The following is a 21,300-nucleotide window of genomic DNA, read 5'->3' as shown; positions in this document are numbered from 1 at the left end:
CTTCCTCCCAGGTTCAAGCGATTCCCCTGCCTCAGCCTCCTAGTAGCTGGGATTACAGGCATGCGCCACCACACCCGGCTAATTTTGTATTTTTAGTAGAGATAGGGTTTCTCTATGTTGGTCAGGCTGGTCTTGAACTCCCGACCTCAGGTGATCTGCCTGCCTCAGCCTCCTACAGTGCTAGGATTACAGGCGTGAGCCACCGCACCCGGCAGTTTAGCTTCTCAATAGCTTGGTGACCTAGGACAAGTTGTGTAACCTCAGTTTCCTCATTTATAAAATAGGGCAATAATATCTAGCACATAAGGTTGTTGTGAGGATTAAATGTGAAATACCGATCACAAACACCTAGCAGCCCAACAGATACTCACTGTAATAATTATTATTTTTATAATTTCTGCAATAGTGATGATTCTTGGGTTAATGTAAAGGCTGATTTTCTTTTATTTCTTCCTGTTTCTTTTCTTTTTCTTGTTCACTTAAAAGAATTAAAAAGAAAATAGATTGCAGCATTTTGGAATAAAAAATCCCATCGAAATGAATGTATTCATTTTATTGACATATAAACAAAATGTCATTTGTTTATTCAATAAACTTTTTTTTTTTTTTTTGAGACAGTTTTGCTCTTGTTGCCCAGGCTGGAGTGCAGTGGTGCGATCTTGGATCACGACAACCTCCACCTCCCAGGTTCAAGCGATTCTCCTGCCTCAGCCTTCCCAAGTAGCTAGGATTACAGGCATGCACCACCAAACCCAGCTAATTTTATATTTTTAGTAGAGGTGGGATTTCTCCATGTGGGTCAGGCTGGTCTCAAACTCCCGACCTCAGGTGATCTGCCCACCTCAGCCTCCCAAAGTGCTGGGATTACAGGCATAAGCCACCACGCCTGGCCCAATAAACATTTATTAAATGCCTGGTAAATTTCAGACATCATGCCAGGCACAGGGATGACAATGAGAATAAGATGTGGTCTCTGCCCTCAAGGAGCTGATAGTCCAGGAGACTGACAAGTAGACAGGTGGTTACATGCAATGTAACAAAGGCTGTGATGTCATACAAGAAGACAAGTGGGAGTATATGATGGGAGTATGGTTTTGACCCGTTCCTTCTCTTAGATTTATCCCTTTTTCTTTGGCTATAAAGCAAAAGAATTGGTCCTATTTTTTTCCTTAACTGTGCAGATTAAACCATGAATTTGAAAAACTTTGCAAAGATAAAAGGCAAGCAGTCAGGCACAGTGGTTCACACCTGTAATCCTAACACTTTGCTAGGCTGAAGGGAGTGGATCACCTGAGGTCAGGAGTTCAAGACCAGCCTGGCCAACATGATGAAACCCAGTCTCTACTAAAAATACAAAAATTAGCTGGGAGTGGTGGCGGGCACCTGTAATCCCAGCTACTCAGGAGGCTGAGACAGGATAATCACTTGAACCCAGGACGTGGAGGTTGCAATGAGCCAAGATAGAGCCATTGCTGTCCAGCCTGGGTGACAGAGCAAGACTCCATCTCAAAAAAACAAAACAAAACAAAACAGCAACAACAACAAAAATGAGCAACTTGAATTATGGACAAGCAACCTGAATTATGGTGGACACTAGAAATAGTGTTTCCTACAGAGTCGGGGCTTCCTACCAACATAGTCACTTCCAGGGTTTTTGACCTGAAAAATTCTGTGGCATATTTTTTCTTTGCTGTCCACTTTTTTTAATTTTTTCTATTTCTTCCCCTGTTTCTCTCCTCTACTTTATCTTCTAGAGATCTAGGTAGTTCCCAAAGGAATAGTGCTTTATGAAGTCTAATGGTGATTTATTAGGTAAAAACAGAAAATGATTTTTTTTTTTTTACCTACAAGTTCCATACCAAAAAATGAATATAAACTTTTTATGCAATTTCACACTTTGAAAATGCAGATAATTTTAATTATATTGCATTTTTCAGAATTCTCAATCGCAATCCTCTGACAACTGTTGAAGATCCGTATCTCTTTAAATTGCCGGCATTAAAATATTTGTAAGTACTGTAGTACTTTCATGAGTTATGAGATGATTTATGCTCTTTTTAAATTTTTCATCAAAGATTAAGTATTTTGCATTTAGGCTAAAAAGTCATAATTTAAATTTTAACTGAGTTATTGAAAAAAGTTATTGGCAAAGAAAAGGATTAAGAAAGGATGTGTAATGGTCAAGACAGCCAGCAGGGAAAGAGAACAGTGTTGAAGAACCTGTATAGATTTGGAACATGTAGACACATGGAAGAATATTACTTAACCAAGAAAGCAAAGAAGAATAGGTGTTCATTATTCTAAAAAGGAAGAAAAGGGTAAATAATCAAGATGGGTGAATGCAATATGAAATGAGAAGTAAGATAAATGATAAAAAAAAAAAAAGTGTGAGTTCTATTCTTGAATGTCATTAATTTGATGATGTAAATCAAATTTCTTTAATAAGAGGTCTCTGGAATTCTGCGGCAAATAAACTGTTGAGCTGGCTTGTTTTATAGAGAAGCCAATATTGAAGTAATCACATGTCTTTGAATTATCTTTTTAAGTACAGAATTTTTTATTGGGGTTCATATCATGAATATTTTGGCTTTCTTCTTCAGAGACATGGGAACAACTCAAGTCCCACTTGCAACACTTAAGAACATTCTCACGATGACTGTTGAACTGGAAAAACTGTAAGTTATTTTTTTCTTAGATTTATTTTTACTTAATTGGTTCTTTAGTTTTGTTTTATTATTTTTTTAAGTCAGGTTTATTGATATATAATTTTCATTTAATTCACCCTTTTTTTTAAGGGTACAGTTTGATGAGTTTTGACAAATGTATAGTTTTTTTTTTTTGAGACGGAGTCTCACGCTGTTGCCCAGGCTGGAGTGCAATGGCGCGATCTCGGCTCACTGCAAGCTCCGCCTCCCGGGTTCCCGCCATTCTCCTGCCTCAGCCTCCTGAGTAGCTGGGACTACAGGCGCCCGCCACCGCGCCCGGCTAATTTTTTGTATTTTTAGGAGAGACGGGGTTTCACTGTGGTCTCGATCTCCTGACCTTGTGATCCGCCCGCTTCGGCCTCCCAAAGTGCTGGGATTACAGGCTTGAGCCACCGCGCCCGGCCGACAAATGTATAGTTACATAACCACCACCACATTCCCAATATAAAGCATTTCTGTTGCCTCAAAAAGGCCCCTTGTATCCCTTTGTAGTCGATCCCCTCCCCCCACCATCAGCCCCTGTTAGCTACTAATCTGATTTCTGTTCCTATACTTTTGCCTTTTCCAGAATGTCTTATAAATGAAATCATATAGCGTGTCACCTCTTGTGTTTGGCTTCTTTCACTTCGCTTTTTTTTTTTTTTTTTTTCCGAGATGGAGTCTCGCTGTCACCCAGGCTGCAGTGCAGCGGCATGACCTAGGCTCACTGCAACCTCCGCCTCCCAGGTTCAAGCGATTCTCCTGCCTCAGCCTCCCGAGTAGCTTAGATCACAGGTGCATGCCACCACGCCCAGCAAATTTTTGTATTTTTAGTAGAGACAGGGTTTCACTATGTTGGCCAGGCTGGTTTCGAACTCCTGACCTCAATTGATCCACCCACCTCGGCCTCCCAAAGTGCTTGGGTTGCAGGTGTGAGCCACCACACTCGGCCCAGCAGATTCTTTTTTTTTTTTTTTTTTTGAGACAGAGCCTCGTTGCTGGAGTGCAGCAGCAAGATCTCAGCTCACCGCAACCACTGCCTCCCAGGTTCAAACGATTCTCCTCCCTCAGCCTCCTGAGTAACTGGCATTATAGCCTCGAACCACCACACCCAGCTAATTTTTGTATTTTTAGTAGAGATGGGCTTTCTTCTTGTTGGCCAGGCTGGTCTCAAACTCCTGGCCTCACCTGATCCACCCGCCTTGGTCTCCCAAAGAGCTGGGATTACAGGCGTAAGCCACCATGCCTGGCCCGGTCCAGCAGATTCTTATATTTCAGTTTTTAAAGAAATGTTTGCCTTTCTACTGCTTGATGTGTAGTGGAATCTCATTGTGGTTTTAATTTGCATTTCTTTAATAGCTAGTGATGTTGAATATTCATGTGCAAATATCTTCTTTACTAAATTGTTCAAATCTGTTCCCATATTTTAATTGGATATTAGTCTTTTTATTGAGGTTTTTTTTCCTGTAACCCCATGAGAGATTCATTATTATTGAATTTTAAGAGTGCTTTATAGAGTCTAGATACAGGTCCTTTCAGGAACCAGGTACAGTGGTCCCTGCACATTGGGAGGCTGAGGCAGGAGGACTGCTTGAGGTCAGGAGTTTGAGACCACCTGGGCAATATGGTGAAACCTCGTCTCTACCAAAAATATAAAAATCAGTCAGGTGTGGTGGTGCTCACCTGTGGTCCCAGCTACTCGGGAAGCTGAGGTGGGAGGATTGCTTGAGCCAGGAGGTCGAGGCTGCAGTGAGCTGTGATCACCACTGCACTCCAGCCTGGGTCACAGAATGAGATACTATCTCAAAAATTAAACAAGTAAATAAAACAAAAAACAAGGCCTTTTAGATATGTGTTTGGTAAATATCTTCTCTCAGGTTGTGGTTTGTCTTTTCATTCTAAATATTTTCTAGCTGGGCACAGTGACTCACACCTGTAATCCCAGCACTTTGGGAGGACAAGGCAGGTGGATCACTTGAGGTCAGGAGTTCGAGACCATCCTGGCCAACGTGGCAAAACCCCCATCTCTACAGCCAGGTGTGGTGGCACACGCCTGTAATCCCAGCTACTCAGGAGGCTGAGGCACAAGAAGTGCTTGAACCTGGGAGGTGGAGGTTGCAATGAGCCAAGATTGCACCACTGTACTCCAGCCTGAGCAACAGAATGAGACTCTGTCTCAAAAAAAAAAAAAAATTAATAATAATAATTAAACTAAAAGTGTTTTCTGAAAAGCAGAAGTTTTTAATTTTGATCAGCTTTAAGTTAGCAATTTTTTCTTATATGATTTGTGCTTTTTTGTTTTTTACCTAAGAAATCTTTAAGAACCTGTTGTCTAATCCAAAGTGGAAAAGATTTACTCCTATGTCTTCCCCCAGAAATACTATAATTTAGGTCTATGATCCGTTTTTAGTTAATTTGAATATATGGTGTGAGGTATATATATATATATATTTTTTGCAATTGTATATTTATTTTTTGGAGAAACGAGGTCTCACTATGTTGCCCAGGCTGGTTTCAAACTCCTGGCCTCAGTGATCCTCCTGCCTCACCCTCCCAGAGTACTGGGATTACAGGCATGAGGCACCATGCCTGGCCTTCTTTGCAGTTATATATATATACAGATATGTGTGTACGGTGTATGTGTGTGTATATATATATGTGTGTGTGTATATATGTATATGTGTGTATGTATATATGTGTGTGTGTGTGTGTGTGTGTGTATATATATATATATCAGCCAGGTGTGGTGGCACATGCCTGTAGTCCCAGCTACTAGGGAGGCTGAGGTGGGAGGGTCACTTGAACTCAGGAGGTGGAGGTTGCAGTGAGCCAAGATGGCACCACTGCACTCCAGCCTGGGTGACAGAGCAAGACGTTGTCTTAAAAAAAAATTATATGGCCGGGCGCGGTGGCTCAAGCCTGTAATCCCAGCACTTTGGGAGGCCGAGACGGGCGGATCACGAGGTCAGGAGATCGAGACCATCCTGGCTAACACCGTGAAACCCCGTCTCTACTAAAAATACAAAAAACTAGCCGGGCGAGGTGGCGGGCGCCTGTAGTCCCAGCTACTCCGGATGCTGAGGCAGGAGAATGGCCTAAACCCGGGAGGCGGAGCTTGCAGTGAGCTGAGATCCGGCCACTGCACTCCAGGCCGGGCTTCAGAGCAAGACTCCGTCTCAAAAAAAAAAAAAAAAAAAAAAAAAAAAAATATATATATATATATATATGTATATATGTGTGTATATATATGTGTGTGTGTGTATATATGTATATATTTCTGCAGGGCCCTACTGAGTTTGTTACACAACTGACTGCAACTTAAATAGTGCCACCACCCCACAATATGGCAAACTAAATAGAAACTCTGTTTTGCTAAGGCTGGTTGAGGGCAGTATGCAAGATTAGCATGGAAAGGGCCCTTCATTTCGCACTCTGTTAATTTTTGTCAGGTCACTTTCTTATCTTGACCACATTGTCAGATCTGTTTTATTGCTCTAGCCTCACTTCCCTCAGCCTCCTGCAGCATCTTCCCTGTCAGCTAGATCCCTTCCTCTCTGGATGAAGTCCTCTTCATTGACCAGCTTTCTCACTTGGTTCTCTAAGACAGTGAGGATCTGTCTGCTTTTTTCTTGACCATTAGTGGATAGGAAAAAAGCTCTCATTCTCTGTAACCATTTGTCACCGAGGCCATAAAGACATTGAACTAACTGCCTTATGGGAGTTCATTACTGGAAGTCTTCAGGAGTTTACACATTGATATACAAAGTAAGTAGGCCAGTGCATTTGAGTCTTGGCTCATGTGTAATGATCTTTAATGGCGTATTGAAAAATTACCATTCTCAAGTAAGGATAATGTAGACGTCAGGTCATTTATAGTCTCAAAGATTTGTCAGTATACTTTAAAACAATCCTGGGAACAGTTCTATATTGAAGGAGACTGAAAAATCATGAGCACTAGGCGGCGCTGGGGCTGGCAAGCACGTGGCAGAGGCGGTGCCGACGGGGGCTGCTGAGGCGGGCAGAGGGTTGGCGGCGCCTGGAAGCCTGTCACTGGCACGGTCCCTGTGGGGTGCTCGGCAACGGGCATGTCGGTGGTGGGGCTGAAGAACCATTTCTACAAGGCAAGCCAGCTGGTCAGTGAGAAGGTGGGAGGGGCTGAGGGGACCAAGCTGGATGATGACTTCAAAGAGATGGAGAAGAAGGTGGATGTCACCAGCAAGGCAGTGACGGAAGTGCTGGCCAGGACCATCAAGTACCTGCAGCCCAACCCAAACCTCGCAGGTAAGCTGACCATGCTCAACATGGTGTCCGAGATCTGGGGCCAGGTGAAGAACCCCAGCTATCTGCAGTTGGAGGGGCTCCTGAGCGAGTGCCTGATCTGCCACCTGAAGGAGCTGGGCGGTGAGTCCAACTTCGGTGACACACTGCTGGATGTCGGCGAGTCCATGAAGCACCTGGTGGAGGTGAAGGACTCCCTGGACATAGAGGTCAAACAGAACTTCATTGACCCCCTCCAGAACCTGTGCGAGAACAACCTGAAGGAGATCCAGCACCACCAGTTGGAGGGCCACCGCCTGGACTTTAACTAAAAGAAGAAGTGGCAGGGCAAGATCCCCAATGAGGAGCTGCGCCAGGTGCTGGAGAAGTTTGAGGAGTCCAAGGAGGTGGCAGAAACCAGCATGCACAACCTCCTGGAGACCAATATCAAGCAGGTGAGTCAGCTCTCAACCCTGGTGGAGGCGCAGCTGGACTGCTACCAGCGGGCCGTGCAGATCCCGGACAAGCTGGCAGAGAAGCCCAAGCGCAGAATGCAGGAAGCTTCCTCAGGCTCCAAGCGGCAGTATAAGCCCAAGTCCCGGGAGCCCTTTGACCTCGGAGAGCCTGAGCAGTCCAACGGGGGTTTCCCCAGCACCACAGTCCCCAAGATCGCAGCTTCGTCTTTCCGATCTTCCGACAAGCCCATCTGGACTCCTAGCAGGAGCATGCTGCCCCTAGACGAGCGGAGCTGCAAGGTGCTGTACAACTTCGAACCCTAGAACCATGGGGAGCTGGGCTTCCATGAGGGTGACGTCATCACCTTGACCAACCAGATCAACTACAACTGGTATAGGGCATGCTGGATGGCCAGTCGGGCTTCTTCCTGCTCAGCTACATGGACACGCTCGTGCCCCTGCCGCAGTGACTCGCCAGTGCCCCGCCCCTCTGTCCACACTGGGCGGCACCCCCTGCCGGGTCTTCTGCCTTCCACCAGGCTCCTACTGCTAGGATGGTATCCGAGCCTGCCGGTGCCACCCAGTCCCAGGTCCTCGAGGTACTCCCTGAGCAGGGAGCCACACTTGGGTGGGGGGCTTATCTGGGTGAGTGGGGACGCCTGTTTACACTGGCGCTGACCCCCAACGGTGACAGCTCCCTTCCCTACTCCATTGCGCCAGCCTCCTCCCTGCTCCCCAACTCCTTGCCCAGCTGGCCGAGGCGGGGCTAACCCTAAGGTGCTCTCACAAACACTAATGTTCCACCGCGGCAGCACCCACCTCCATCCTGACCCCACAGGGACCCGGCCCACTGCCTGCCCTCGAGTCCTGTGGCCTTAACAGGATAAGATCGAGCGTCCCCGTGGGGTGGCTCAGAGACAGGACCTTGGTTTTAAATCCTGTCCCAGCCTGGTGCTGGAGATGGGCCCTGGCCCCACTCCAGGGCCACTGCACCCCTACCTCACACATGCACTCCTTCTCCCCAAGGCCAGGGCAGAGGGCCTCACTGCTTCCCCTGCCTGCTGTCAGCTTGCAGCCCGGGGACAGAGGCCAGCTGGGATCTGCCCCAGGACAGAGAACATAGCCTCCTTCAGAGCCCCGCCTCCAAAGCCCCTCCCTCACAAAGCCAAGTACCTTTTCAGCTTTTCAACTGCCCCCAGCCAGGGCCACGGAGGCCTGTGTCACTCTGGCACAAGCTGCCACCACCAACCACCCACATACACCCCAGCACACTTCGCACGGGACCACAGCCCCAGCCATGCTGTTGAGGGCCAAGCACAAAGGCTCCAGTGAGCAAATGTTAAAGCTCCTGGTGGCCAGGCCTCCACTTTCCCAGCCGCTACCACCCCACCCTGTGGGAAGTGGCCCTGACCATCTCCTCTAGGCCACAGCAGGCAGCCTCGGGGTCTCCAGACCCCTGCCCAGACCAGCAGGTCCGCAGCCCCAACATCTGCTTCCTCTGTCACCCGATCCAAAATCGATGAAATGGGGGGTCCTCTGGACTGGGCCACATTCACATTCCTCTCCCACTGTGGCCCAGCCTGAAGCCTCTGGACCCCAGACTCTGCTCTGCACCCACCTTGTCAGCAGTACATGAAGGGCACAGACACCCTGGCAGAGATGAGCACACAGCCTTGGACACGGTCCAGGGCAAAGTGAAATGTGTGCCTGAATTTTGTAAACAGAAGTATTAAATGTCTTTCTACAAAAAGAAAAAAAAAAATCATGAACACTAAATGTAATGTCTGATGTTTGGTGATGTTTAATTGGATTCTTAATTTTTTAAGCCATGATATGATTAGGACAATTGTGAAAATGTGTATATGGACTACATAGTAGACAATGATAATATTAAGTTCCATTGGGTGATGATAGTATTCTGGTTATGTAGGAGAATGCCTTGGTTCTTAGGGGCTGCACACTGAAGTCTTTAATGGTGAAGGGTCATTATGTCTGCAACTGACTCTCAAATGGCTTGTCCAGAAAATGTATAGAGATACACACATGGAAAGCAAATGTGGCAAAGTATTAGCAACTGTTGATTCTAGATGAAAGTTATACAGGTGTTCATTAGACCATTTGAAAATGCTTCCCAGCCATCCTAAGGCTTAAAGAAAAAAGAAGAAAATGTTTAAAATCAAAAGTTGGGGGCAGGAAAAGAATAACAAAACCTCTGGGCTCGTGCCTATAATCCCAGCACTTTGGGAGACCAAGGAGAAAGGGTTGCTTGAGCTCAGGAGTTCGAGATTTTAGTAGAGACAGGGTTTCACTATGTTGCCCAGGTTGGTCTCGAACTCCTGAGGGGGTCTCGAACTCCATGACCCCCTGTCATGGAGACAGGCCCCTGAGTATTTTGAAAAACAATACAAAGGGCCCCTCTCTTCAACCTGCATCCAACAACTCAACTTACGAAAGTAAATTGAGAAAGCTGTACTTGCTGGAAAATATGTTAGATATAGAAATACAAGAAAAAATCGATGAAGTTAAAAGGGAAGTTAAAAGGGGGTCAAGGCTGCAGTGAGCTATGATTTTGCCACTGTATTTCATTCAGCCTGGGTGATAGAGTGAGACCTTGTCTCATTTTTTAAAAAAAGTAATTTTACCCATAGTTAATAAATAATCTGTGGGGTGGTACTTTGAGATCACTGAAGATCCTGTTCTCAGATGTCTTTTCACCCAGCTGTCCATCAGTGATAATCCTTGTCTGAATCAATTTTTATTACTGGTGGTTACAAAGTGACACTTTTAAAATTCTGTCATTCCTTCCACATTTATTATCTGGCTTTATTTCATTAAAGAACTCCCCTTCTTTCTTTTTTAATATCATTCTTCATTGATTCTTTTTTATATATTAATTATGTTATAGCTTATTATTGTTGTTATTCTTTTGAATGCTCAAATTGTCCAGATTTGACCAATGCAATCTCTGTTACTTTTTAACCCCACAATCCAGGTTGACCTAAACTATTTTTAATGCGCAGAGTAATTTCTAGTATTTCCCACTCCCAAAAGGAATTGAGAAAGGGCCTCCAGAAGTTGGGGACTTACTCAGACTCTTCTTAGAAGTCTACCTTCTTCCTGTGTACTTTCAGCCCAAAGTGAGACTTTTGAGTTGGGAAGAAATACTTCTGAATTAAACTACTGATCAGTGTCACCCAATTCTAATCCCAACCACCTTTATTCTAGGCATACCATACTCACTGCCATGCTTACCCTTCGGTTGGGCACCTCTGTCCTCCTTCCTATTGGCCTTCTAGTTCCTACCCAACTGTTCAGTCCACAGGCCTCAATAACACCTTTTCGCCCAGCCCTCTGGTAGCGTTGGCCTGCCTCCTTTACCTACTCAGCCACTTTACCACTAATTTATTGTTCTCTGTTTTCATCTATAGGATCTTACCTAGCCATATGGCCTGCTGCCTCTGCCAATTTAAAAATAGCATTGAGGTTGTCTGCAAGACAGTCAAGCTGCATTGCAACAGTGCATGTCTGACAAACACCATACATTGTCGTGAGTCCAAATTGCCTGGTGATCAATTGTTACATTATTTTAAGTATTTGTTTTTAAATTTTTTATTTTTAATTGATAAATTTGTAAAGTAATGATATAATTGCTTTATTTTTATTTACTCATTCAGAGTTAAACTCCCTCAATTTCTGAACTATTCCCTTGCTGAGAGTCAGGTTCTCAGTTATTATTAGAAAATGTAATAATAGAACTGTTCCATATTCATAAAGGACCAAGACAAAGGAATGGGAAGACTAGGGAATAACATTAACATCCACACACTGTGTACTGTGCTCTGTGCTTGATGCTTTGCCCCCAGTGATAATTTCTTCATACAGTGCAATGTAGTTTGTAAGCTGGTTTTATATCCATGAGATCTCAAGTACTCTTGGCCTTATAGGACAGATGTAGATCCAGTTTTGTTTTTGTTTTTGTTTTCACAATTTTATAAGAGTACAAGTGATGCTATTTTATTTGAAGCCTGAGAGCTTCTGGTTCCATAACCAGAAATTGCTACCTGGCTCTTCTAATGGAATGAGGGATTTTCCAAGCTTAGACCATCCAACTCTGAACGTGCTCTGAATCTCAAACCTTTCTATTCACAGAACAAATGCTCAAGTGCTTTCAGGAGTTTTTCTGTAGATTAGGTTTATTAGCACCAACTTCATGACTTCTAAAATGTGACTGCTTTCATGTCCAGATAGCTTGAATACAGGTATCTACCAGTGATATGGGGTGGATGATGAATAATGCTTGGCTACTTATTTAAAGAAAATGTTGCTTATTTTTCAAAACTTTTTTTTACCAATTATATTCTTCCCTTCTCCCCAGGAGGTGGGCAGAAAAGCATTGGTAATCTCCTTTTACAGATGAGGAAAAACAAGATCAGAGGTGCTAAGTGCTGTACCTTGTGCCAGGTCTTCTGTCCCAATCCTGGGTTCTCCCCAAGCCCGTGTTTCTCCTTTCTCACAATCTTTACTTCTTCCTCTGACCCTCAGCACCACCCAAAATACTTTTAATTCTGGAAAAGAAAATCAGCTGCACACGGGCACACTTGACCTTCATGCAGTCAGAAGCTTTGGATGATTCTGCATGCAAAATATTAGAGATGAAATGAAAGCAAAGTAGGCATCTGACAAAAGTTGCTTTTTCCCTTCTGCATTTTAGGACCTCAAGTGATGTTTATCCAGAAACTGCTGTCATACCATAGATTCATTGTATATTTAACAACATAGGCATACAATCTGGCAAATTAAAAACCTCTTAACCTACACCCTGAATCCCTGCCCAAATTTAAGAAAAGAATTAGGGTGGACACGGTGTTTTTTCCATGTCGCGTCTTCTGTGATGGAGCTACAGTATGTGGGACCAGAGAATGGGGTGGGTGGGTGGAGCGTGTGCCAGATGAGGGTCTATCAGCAATGGGAGGGGCTCTCCACATTAGCATCTCTACCGTGCTCCTCTCAGAGGACTGCCTTCCACTGCATTCAGCTGTGATGGTAGCAAAAACACAGGTACACCAAGGACAAGGAGAGAGGGAGCCTTGTGCTCTCTCTCTGCATCTGAGTCAGGACAGCACAGGGTATGGAGCAGCCTGCAGAGAGGCCAGCTCATCAGGTCATCATGGTAGCACTTGTCTTCAACCTTGAGCTTTGACTGAGCACTGGGCAACTGGCCCCTGGGGATCAATGGAATAATCCTAAGCAGACTTACTCTATGTCACACTATGGAATGTTCCAAGTAGGTGGCCATGTTTTCAAAAGATGTCTTTTTCTCCTTTCGTTGTTGCCATTTCGTAGGTTTAGGATTGGGTGTGTGTTTCTCCTCTCTGAATGGCACTCGAATGTTTGCTGACTCCTACTCTGTGTGACTGGGGACATACAGCTGTGGACTGATGCATGCCGTCCCATCATCTTTCATGATCAAAACAGTCTCTTCTTTTTTCACAGCTGAAGAAGCATCTGTAGGGAATCCAGAAGGAGCGTTCATGAAGGTGTTACAAGCCCGGAAGAAGCACACGAGCACTGAGCTGACTATTGAGCCGGAAGCGCCCTCAGACAGCAGTGACATCAACTTGTCAGGCTTTGGGAGTGAGCAGCTAGACACCAATGACGAGAGTGAGGTTATCAGTGCACTAAGTTACATCTTGCCGTATTTCTCAGCAGGAAATCTAGATGCGGAATCAATGTTGTTACCATTCATGAAACGGCTCTTTTCTAATGCACAAGATGGAGACAGGCCCCTGAGTATTTTGAAAAACAATACAAAGGGCCCCTCTCTTCAACCTGCATCCAACAACTCAACTTACGAAAGTAAATTGAGAAAGCTGTACTTGCTGGAAAATATGTTAGATACAGAAATACAAGAAAAAATCGATGAAGTTAAAAGGGAAGAAAAAACTGCCATGCTTATGCAGTCCAGCCTTCTAGGTAACAAATTTAAACGCCAATTATTTGAAAAGAAATTAGAAACTGTCCAACCACAGGAAAACAGCCTGGCAAAGATTCAAAGTGTAGGCAACAACCTGCAGAGAGTGAACAGAGTCCTCACGGGCCCAAGGAGCATCCAGAAAAGGCACTTCAAAGAGGTGGGAAAGCAGAGCACCAGGAGGGAAGAGGGTGCGCAGGCACTTGTGGAGAGCGCTGCCCAAGAAAAAAGGCTCGGGAGCCCGGTCTCAAGGGAGCTGGAACAGCCTCACACAGAGCAGGGGCGTGAGAAGTTAGCGGGAAATGCCATCTATATGAAGCCTTCGTTCACCCAAGAGCGTAAGGCGGCAGTCTCCTCTGTGCTGAAACCCTTCTCCATGGGCGAGCCTTCTGCCTCCACCCCTGCAAAAGCCCTACCTGAGGTCAGAGACAGATCGAAAGACTTAACCCATGCCGTTTTCATTTTAGAAAATGCAAAGGCTAGAGTTAAGAATACGAAGGCTGCTAAACCAATCGTACATTCCAGAAAAAACTACCGCTTTCATAAAACTCGCTCCCGCGTGGCCCACAGCACACCCAAGGCCAAAAAGAGTCAAAAGTTGAGAAAGAAAAGTTACCTCGATAGACTGATGCTCGCAAACAGGCCGCCATTCTCTGCAGCGAAGAGCCTCATAAATTCCCCTTCACAAGGGGCTTTTTTGCCTTTAGTAGACCTGAGTCCTAAGGAAAATCCTTTTCCTAAACTATTTGATCCTTCAGAACGTGTTATAGAGAACACTAATGTAAAGAACACAACTGCAAGAAATGCCTTCAAAGAAAACATTTTTATGGAAAACACTACTATGCCGGAAGGCACCATCTCTGAAAACACAACCTACAATCCTCCTCCTGAGGCAGATTCCGCTGGGACTGCGTTCAACTTAGGGCCAGCTGTTAAACGAACTAATCAGACACAATGGGAATACAACAACATGGGCACTGACCTGTCCTCCGAGCCCAAAAGCTTCAATTACCCATTGCTCTCATCCCCAGGTGATCAGTTTGAAATTCAGCTAACCGAGCAGCTACGGTCCCTCATCCCCAGCGAGGATGTGAGAAGGTTTATTTCTCATGTTATCCGGACCTTAAAGATGGACTGCTCTGACACCCGTGTGCAACTGACCTGTGCCAAGCTCATCTCCAGGACAGGCCTCCTGATGAAGCTTCTCAGTGAGCAGCAGGAAGTAAAGGCGTCCAAGGCAGAATGGGATACGGAACAGTGGAAAACTGAGAACTATATTAATGAGAGCATGGAAGCCCAGAGTGAACAGAAAGAGCAGAAGTTGAGTGAGGTGAGGACCCCACAGAAACATGAGACCCAGATTTCCCATCATTTAGTGTATTCCAGGAAAGTGCCCACACAGGAGAACCTGAGACTCCCAGGCCATAGCTTGTCCTGGTCATGTAACTTTGGCCATGACGGTGATCTCCCACTTTGCTCATGTAGAGGGTGAAATAGATTAGTGCACAAGGTGAACTGTAGACCAGGGGTGGTAGCTCACGCCTGTAATCCCAGCACTTTGGGAGGCCAAGGTGGGTGGATCACTTGAGGTCAGGAGTTTGAGAACAGCTTGGCCAACATACTGAAACCCTGTCTCCACAAAAATAAAAAAAATTAGCGGGGGTGATGACAAGTGCCTGTAGTCCCAGCTACTCGAGAGGCTGAAGTGGGAGGATCACCTGAACCCAGGGAGGTCGAGTCTAGTGAACTGTGATCACACCACTGCACTCCAGCCTGGATGACAGAGTGAGACTCTGTCTCAAAAAATAAAAATAAAAAAGAACCTGTAAGCTACTCACCTGGAATACTGGGGTTTTGAGAAGTTAGCTTCCATTCTCTCTCTTTTTTTTTTTAATTGTTCTTTCCTTTTTTTTTTTTTTTTTTTAGCTCATGAAAGACGTTCCAGGATATGGCTATAACAGCAAACTCATCTTGGCAATATCTGTGACTGTAATACTAACAATTTTGATCATAATTTTTTGTCTCATTGAGGTAAGAATAATAATTAATTCAGGTTTTCAGAATGCAGTCCTGTCTTTTTGTGGATTCAGAGCCCACAAACTGAAAACCAAAGCCACTTTCCCACCTGCTGCTACTTGACATTCTTTTTCAGTCGTTTAAGGCTGAGGTACACTTTGTTCTTTTACTGCAGTGTATATTCCAGGATTTTAAAGGATCCTCGCTTCCAGGAGATCTCTGTGAAATGAAACCAAGTTAATCCCACTAGACTATTTTAAGAAGTTGATATAATAGCAAAATTTCTCCCACGTAAAACGATGTCAACAATTAATTAGATGTACTCACCAAGTCACCCCTTACTCTGCCACTGATTTATTTCCTTGTTGCTGAAAGGATGAGAGACGTATAATCTCCACCTCACGGAGTTGTCATCACCCTGGAGAGGAAGGAGACAGCCAAAAGAGAGAAGTATTGTCTTGTAGACTTATTAGATTCACACAGTATCATCCTTTTCCAGTGTATAAGGCATTGTCTAAATAGGTCCAGTTAAAGCACTACAGGGTAGCCATTTTTTTTTTTTTTTGAGACGGAGTCTCGCTCTGTGGCCCAGGTTGGAGTGCAGTGGCCGGATCTCAGCTCACTGCAAGCTCCACCTCCCAGGTTTACGCCATTCTCCTGCCTCAGCCTCCTGAGTAGCTGGGACTACAGGCGCCCGCCACCTCGCCCGGCTAGTTTTTTGTATTTTTAGTAGAGACGGGGTTTCACCGTGTTAGCCAGGATGGTCTCGATCTCCTGACCTCGTGATCCGCCCGTCTCGGCCTCCCAAAGTGCTGGGATTACAGGCTTAAGGTAGCCATTTTTAAAAAAAATTGTTGGCCACATTTTTAAGTTCACAGGGGAGGGGGAATGTCTCATACTCCAGCCCTCCTGAGCCTAGGCCCTCTGTGAGATGTGTCACCGTTTCTTGGAGACCATGTGAGACATTCCCCCTTGGATCAGAGATGCTCAACCTGCATCAACATATCTAAAGCCTACATCTGGCTACTCTGGGGCGAGTCCTGTTCACAGTGTCCATTCCTGGAGCTTGCCTCTGTTTGCCTTTTGTTCAATTACATAATGTATTACTTTTCCCAACAGGCCACTGCTAGCATATTGGAAGAGTGATTTAATAAGCTGGTAACCTTGACGCCATGCTTCCAATCCAACCTTATTTGCTTCATTTACCATTTCCATTATTGTGGCAGCCCTCCATTCCAGCCAGAGCTTCAACTTACCATACCTCAAGTCACACCATCCGCATTTCTGCTCTTGTCTGTGTGTTTGTCCATCTAAAATGCCCTTATTTCACTCTGCCTGTGGGAGTCCCATGAATCTCTCCAAAGTCAACTCAAGTTCATCTTTCTGCTTGAAACCTTCCCTGAATAGGCCTGGCGCGGTGGCTCACGCTTGTAATCCCAGCACTTTCATGAGGCTGAGGCGGCAGATCATGAGGTCAGGAGATCGAGACCATCCTGGCTAACACAGTGAAACCCTGTCTCTACTAAAAATATAAAAAATTAGCTGTGCGTGGTGGCAGGCGCATGTAGTCCCAGCTACTCGTGAGGCTGAGGCAGGAGAATGGCATGAACCTGGGAGGCAGAGCATGCAGCGAGCCAAGATCGGGCCACTGCACTCGAGCTTTGGTGACAAAGCGAGACTCTGCCTCAAAAAACAAAAACAGGCCGGGCGCGGTGGCTCAAGCCTGTAATCCCAGCACTTTGGGAGGCCGAGACGGGCGGATCACGAGGTCAGGAGATCGAGACCATCCTGGCTAACACGGTGAAACCCCGTCTCTACTAAAAAATACAAAAAAAAAAAAAACTAGCCGGGCGAGGTGGCGGGCGCCTGTAGTCCCAGCTACTCGGGAGGCTGAGGCAGGAGAATGGCGTGAACCCAGGAGGCAGAGCTTGTAGTGAGCTGAGATCCGGCCACTGCACTCCAGCCTGGGGGACAGAGCGAGACTCTGTCTCAAAAAACAAACAAACAAACAAACAAAAAACAAAAACAAAAACAAAACAAAACCAAAAAACCACCTTCCCTGAATATTCCAGCCCTCCTGAGCCTAGTCCCTTTGTGAGATTTGTCCCCATTTCTTGGACACCATATGAGAGACTTCAGAGGCTGAAGTGGGAGGATTGCTTGAGCCTGGGAGGTTGAGGATGAAGTGTGCTGTGGTCATACCACTGCACTCTAGCCTGGACAACAGAGCGAGACCCTGTCTTAAAAACAGCTACCACCAAAAACTATCTTGGAATTTGAATAGGATTACCTTAAATTTGTAGATTAATTTGAGAATTGACATCTGTACAACATTCTGGGAACATGGTATTTCACGTCATTTATTCATTTCTTGTTAATGTCTTTCAGAAGAGTTTTAGGGTTTCCATCATACAGATCTTACATGTCTTTTGTTACATAACAGATCTTTGTATTTTTCTTCCTAAATACTTCATACATTTGTATTGCCATTGTAAATGGGAATTATTTCCATTTTCTAATTAGTTATTGGTGGTACATCTGACAAGTATTTGACTTCTGTGTGCTGTTCTCTTGAATTTGTTTCTAGTCACTGTACTGAATTATCATATTACTTCCAGTAAAATCTTAGTTGATTCTCTTAGGCTTCTTTTGCTAACATTTATTGTTTTATATGCAAATAATGATAGTTTTGCCTCTTCCTTTTAAATACTTACACTCTTTCCTTCCTTTCCTTTCTCTTTTTTTCTTTCTCAGGGCCTTGTCGTCACCCAGACTGGAGGGCAATGGTGTAATCTAGCTGACTGTAACCTCAAACTCCTGGGCTTAGGGGATCCTCCTGCCTCAGCTTCCAGAGTGGCTGGGACTACAGGCAGGCAGTGAAATTTTAAAACTTTTTTTGTAGACACAAGGTCTCGCTATGTTGCCCAGGCTGGTTTTCCTGCCACTTTAGAGCAGGTTTCCTTTTTTTCATACTTTTAAGAGTTTTTTATTAGGAATTGTCCATTGAATGTTAGCTAAAACAGTCAATAAAATGCATTAAGTGTCAGCTGCATGCAAGACCCTAAGTTAGATACAGTTAGCCCTCTTCATCAGCAGGTCCACATCTTCAGATTCAACTGGATAAGGTGAATATTTGAAAAAAGAAACAATAAAAATACAAATAGAAAGTACAGTATAACAACTGTTGCCATTGTACAATAGCTATACATTTTATTAGTGATGACCTAAAGTACGTGGGACCAGGCATGTTGACTGACACTTGTAGTCCCAACACTTTGGGAGGCCAACCTGGGCAGCATAGTGAGACCTTGTCTTTAATAAAAATAAAAAAAATAGCCAGGTGTGGTGGTATGCACCTGTAGTGCCAGCTACCCAAGAGACTGAGGTGGGAGGATCATTGGAGCCCAGGAGGTTGAGGCTGCAGTGAGCTGTGATTGTGACACTGCACTCCAGCCTAAGTGACAGAGGACGATCCTGTCTCCAAGTAAGTAAATAAAGTATATGGGGGGATGTATGTTGGTTATATGCAAATACTGCACCATTATATGTAAGGGATTGAGCATCCACAGATTCTGGTATGGTGTGGGGGCGGTATCCTAGAACCAGTCCCCCGCAAGATAGCAAGGATGACTGAACTGTGGAAGAATCAAAGCTCTGTTGAACAGCATACAATTCCCGTCTTCAAAAAAAGTTATCTCATCAGGTAGATGAGACTTAAAATGAATAAAAGGAATGAATACAGATTTGGAGATAGTGGTTGTTGTGATGGATAACCTTAATTGTGTTTTCTTCCAAAACAGATTCATTCCCACAAAAGGGCATCAGAGGAGGATAAAGAAGACTCATCACGGATTCATTCCCACACAAGGGCATCAGAGGAGGATAAAGAAGACTCATCAGTGTCAGGCCCCTGAGCCCAAGTTAAGGCATCCAGATGGCCTGGAGCCATGTTTTTTAAATTTTATTATTAAGTATTGTTTTTTTACTGGTTAAATCAATGATAACATTCTTTACTTTGTGGTTGTGTTACTCAAAATGAGGATTTTTAACAATAATAAAAATAAAGCTTGTTAGATCATTTTTAATTTTAATAAATTGGTTCCTGAAGATTTGACTAAAGAGAAAACTAGGCCAATCTAAGCAGAATCCAAATGAAGTAGAAAGTCCATAGAGAACGAGGAAAAAAGGAAATTGTTGAACCACAGACACAGTAAAAGGAAAAAACTGGCCGGGCGCAATGGCTCACACCTGTAATCCCAGCACTTTGGGAGGCTGAGCTGGGTGGATCACTTGAGCCCAGGAGTTTGGGCAACCTGACAAAACCCCCATCTCTACAAAAAATACACAAAAATTAGCCAGGTGTGGTGGTGTGCACCTGTAGTCCTATCTACTTGGTAGGCTGAGTTGGGAGTATCACTTGAACCTGGGAGGTTGCAGTGAGCTGACGTTGAGCTGTTACACCCCAACCTGGGGGGTGACAGGGTGAAAAGAGTGAGACCCTGTCTTTAAAAAAAAAAAAAAAAAAAAGGAAGAAAGCAAAGAAAAAAATGTATATTTGTGACAAGGTCTCTTTCTGTCTCCCAAGCTGGAGTGCAATGGCAGAATCATAGCTCACTGCAGCCTCAAACTCCCGGGCTCAAGGCATCCTCCTGCCTTAAAGGCCTCCAGAAGGGTTGGGATTACAGGAATAAGCCACTGCGAGGCTAGATTTTTTTTTTTTTTTTTTTTGAAACAAGGTTTGACTCTCACCCAGGCTGGAGTGCAGTGGTGCAATCTCGGCTCACTGCAACCTCTGCCTCCCAGGCTCAAGCGATCCTCCTGCCTCAGCTTCTCAAGTAGCTGGAACTACAGGCACGTGCCACCAAGCCTGGTGAATTTTTGTATTTTTTGTAAAGAAGGGGTCTCAATATGTTGCCCAGGCTGGTCTTGAATTCCTGGGTTATAGTGATCCACCCACCTCGGCCTCCCAAAGTGCTGGGATTACAGGTGTGAGTCACCATGACTGGCCAAAAAAAAGTTGAAGTGTTGGCCGGGCGCGGTGGCTCAAGCCTGTAATCCCAGCACTTTGGGAGGCCGAGACGGGCGGATCACGAGGTCAGGAGATCAAGACCATCCTGGCTAACACAGTGAAACCCCGTCTCTACTAAAAAATACAAAAAACTAGCCGGGCGAGGTAGCGGGCGCCTGTAGTCCCAGCTACTTGGGAGGCTGAGGCAGGAGAATGGCGTAAACCTGGGAGGCAGAGCTTGCAGTGAGCCAAGATCCAGCCACTGCACTCCAGCCTGGGCGACAGAGCGAGACTCCGTCTCAAAAAAAAAAAAAAAAAAAAAAAGTTGAAGTGTTAAAATTAAAAAGAAAATTCACCAAGCCATTTTGCATATTTTTCTGGAAAGATACAGATATATATATATATATATATGTGTGTGTGTGTGTGTGTATATATATATATAGAGAGAGAGAGAGAGACAGATCTGGACTATATACCTTATAGTATCAGTTGGGTATAACTTTGTTGCAGAAAGGACAAAGGGAACTGATTAGGGTTAAGGCGCATATATGTATGTGTATATATATGTGTGTGTTTATGTTTTCCCAATTCCTCACACCACTCCTTTTTATTAATTTTTATTGAGATGTAATTTATACACCATAAATTCACCCTTTTAAATAAGTGCAGAATTTAGTGGGTTTTAGTATAGTATTCACAAGGCTGTACAGCCATCACCACTATTTAATTCCAGAACATTTTCATCACCCCAGAAAGAAGCCCCAGAATCACTGGCCCTACTCCCCATTTCCTCTCCCATTTCCTGGCAAGTATTTACTTACTTCCTATGAATTTGCCCATTTGGGACATTTCATATAAATGAAATCATAAAATACATAATTTCACTAAATAAGACTTTTGTGTGTGACT

General features: G+C 44.6%; 1 protein-coding gene and 1 pseudogene across 1 annotated transcript in view; both read left to right on the top strand.

Moving 5' to 3' along the window:
* Positions 1–19,461, top strand: part of LOC714675 (leucine-rich repeat-containing protein 37A3) — a 31,465-nt gene extending 12,004 nt beyond the window's left edge. Inside the window, exons 8-14 of the mRNA XM_077972162.1 lie at positions 1,938–2,009; positions 2,601–2,675; positions 10,825–10,943; positions 12,890–13,161; positions 13,426–14,697; positions 15,294–15,398; positions 19,184–19,461. Coding sequence (XP_077828288.1) covers positions 1,938–2,009; positions 2,601–2,675; positions 10,825–10,943; positions 12,890–13,161; positions 13,426–14,697; positions 15,294–15,398; positions 19,184–19,297 — 2,029 coding nt within the window. The 3' untranslated portion in view covers positions 19,298–19,461. The remainder of the gene's footprint in view (positions 1–1,937; positions 2,010–2,600; positions 2,676–10,824; positions 10,944–12,889; positions 13,162–13,425; positions 14,698–15,293; positions 15,399–19,183) is intronic.
* On the top strand, positions 6,770–7,866 carry LOC100425205 (endophilin-A2 pseudogene; annotated as a pseudogene).
* Positions 19,462–21,300: the final 1,839 nt, after the last annotated feature.

This window comes from Macaca mulatta, chromosome 16, assembly GCF_049350105.2.
Source record: "Macaca mulatta isolate MMU2019108-1 chromosome 16, T2T-MMU8v2.0, whole genome shotgun sequence".
Taxonomy (NCBI): domain Eukaryota; kingdom Metazoa; phylum Chordata; class Mammalia; order Primates; family Cercopithecidae; genus Macaca; species Macaca mulatta.
This window is presented reverse-complemented; position numbering and strand designations above follow the sequence as displayed.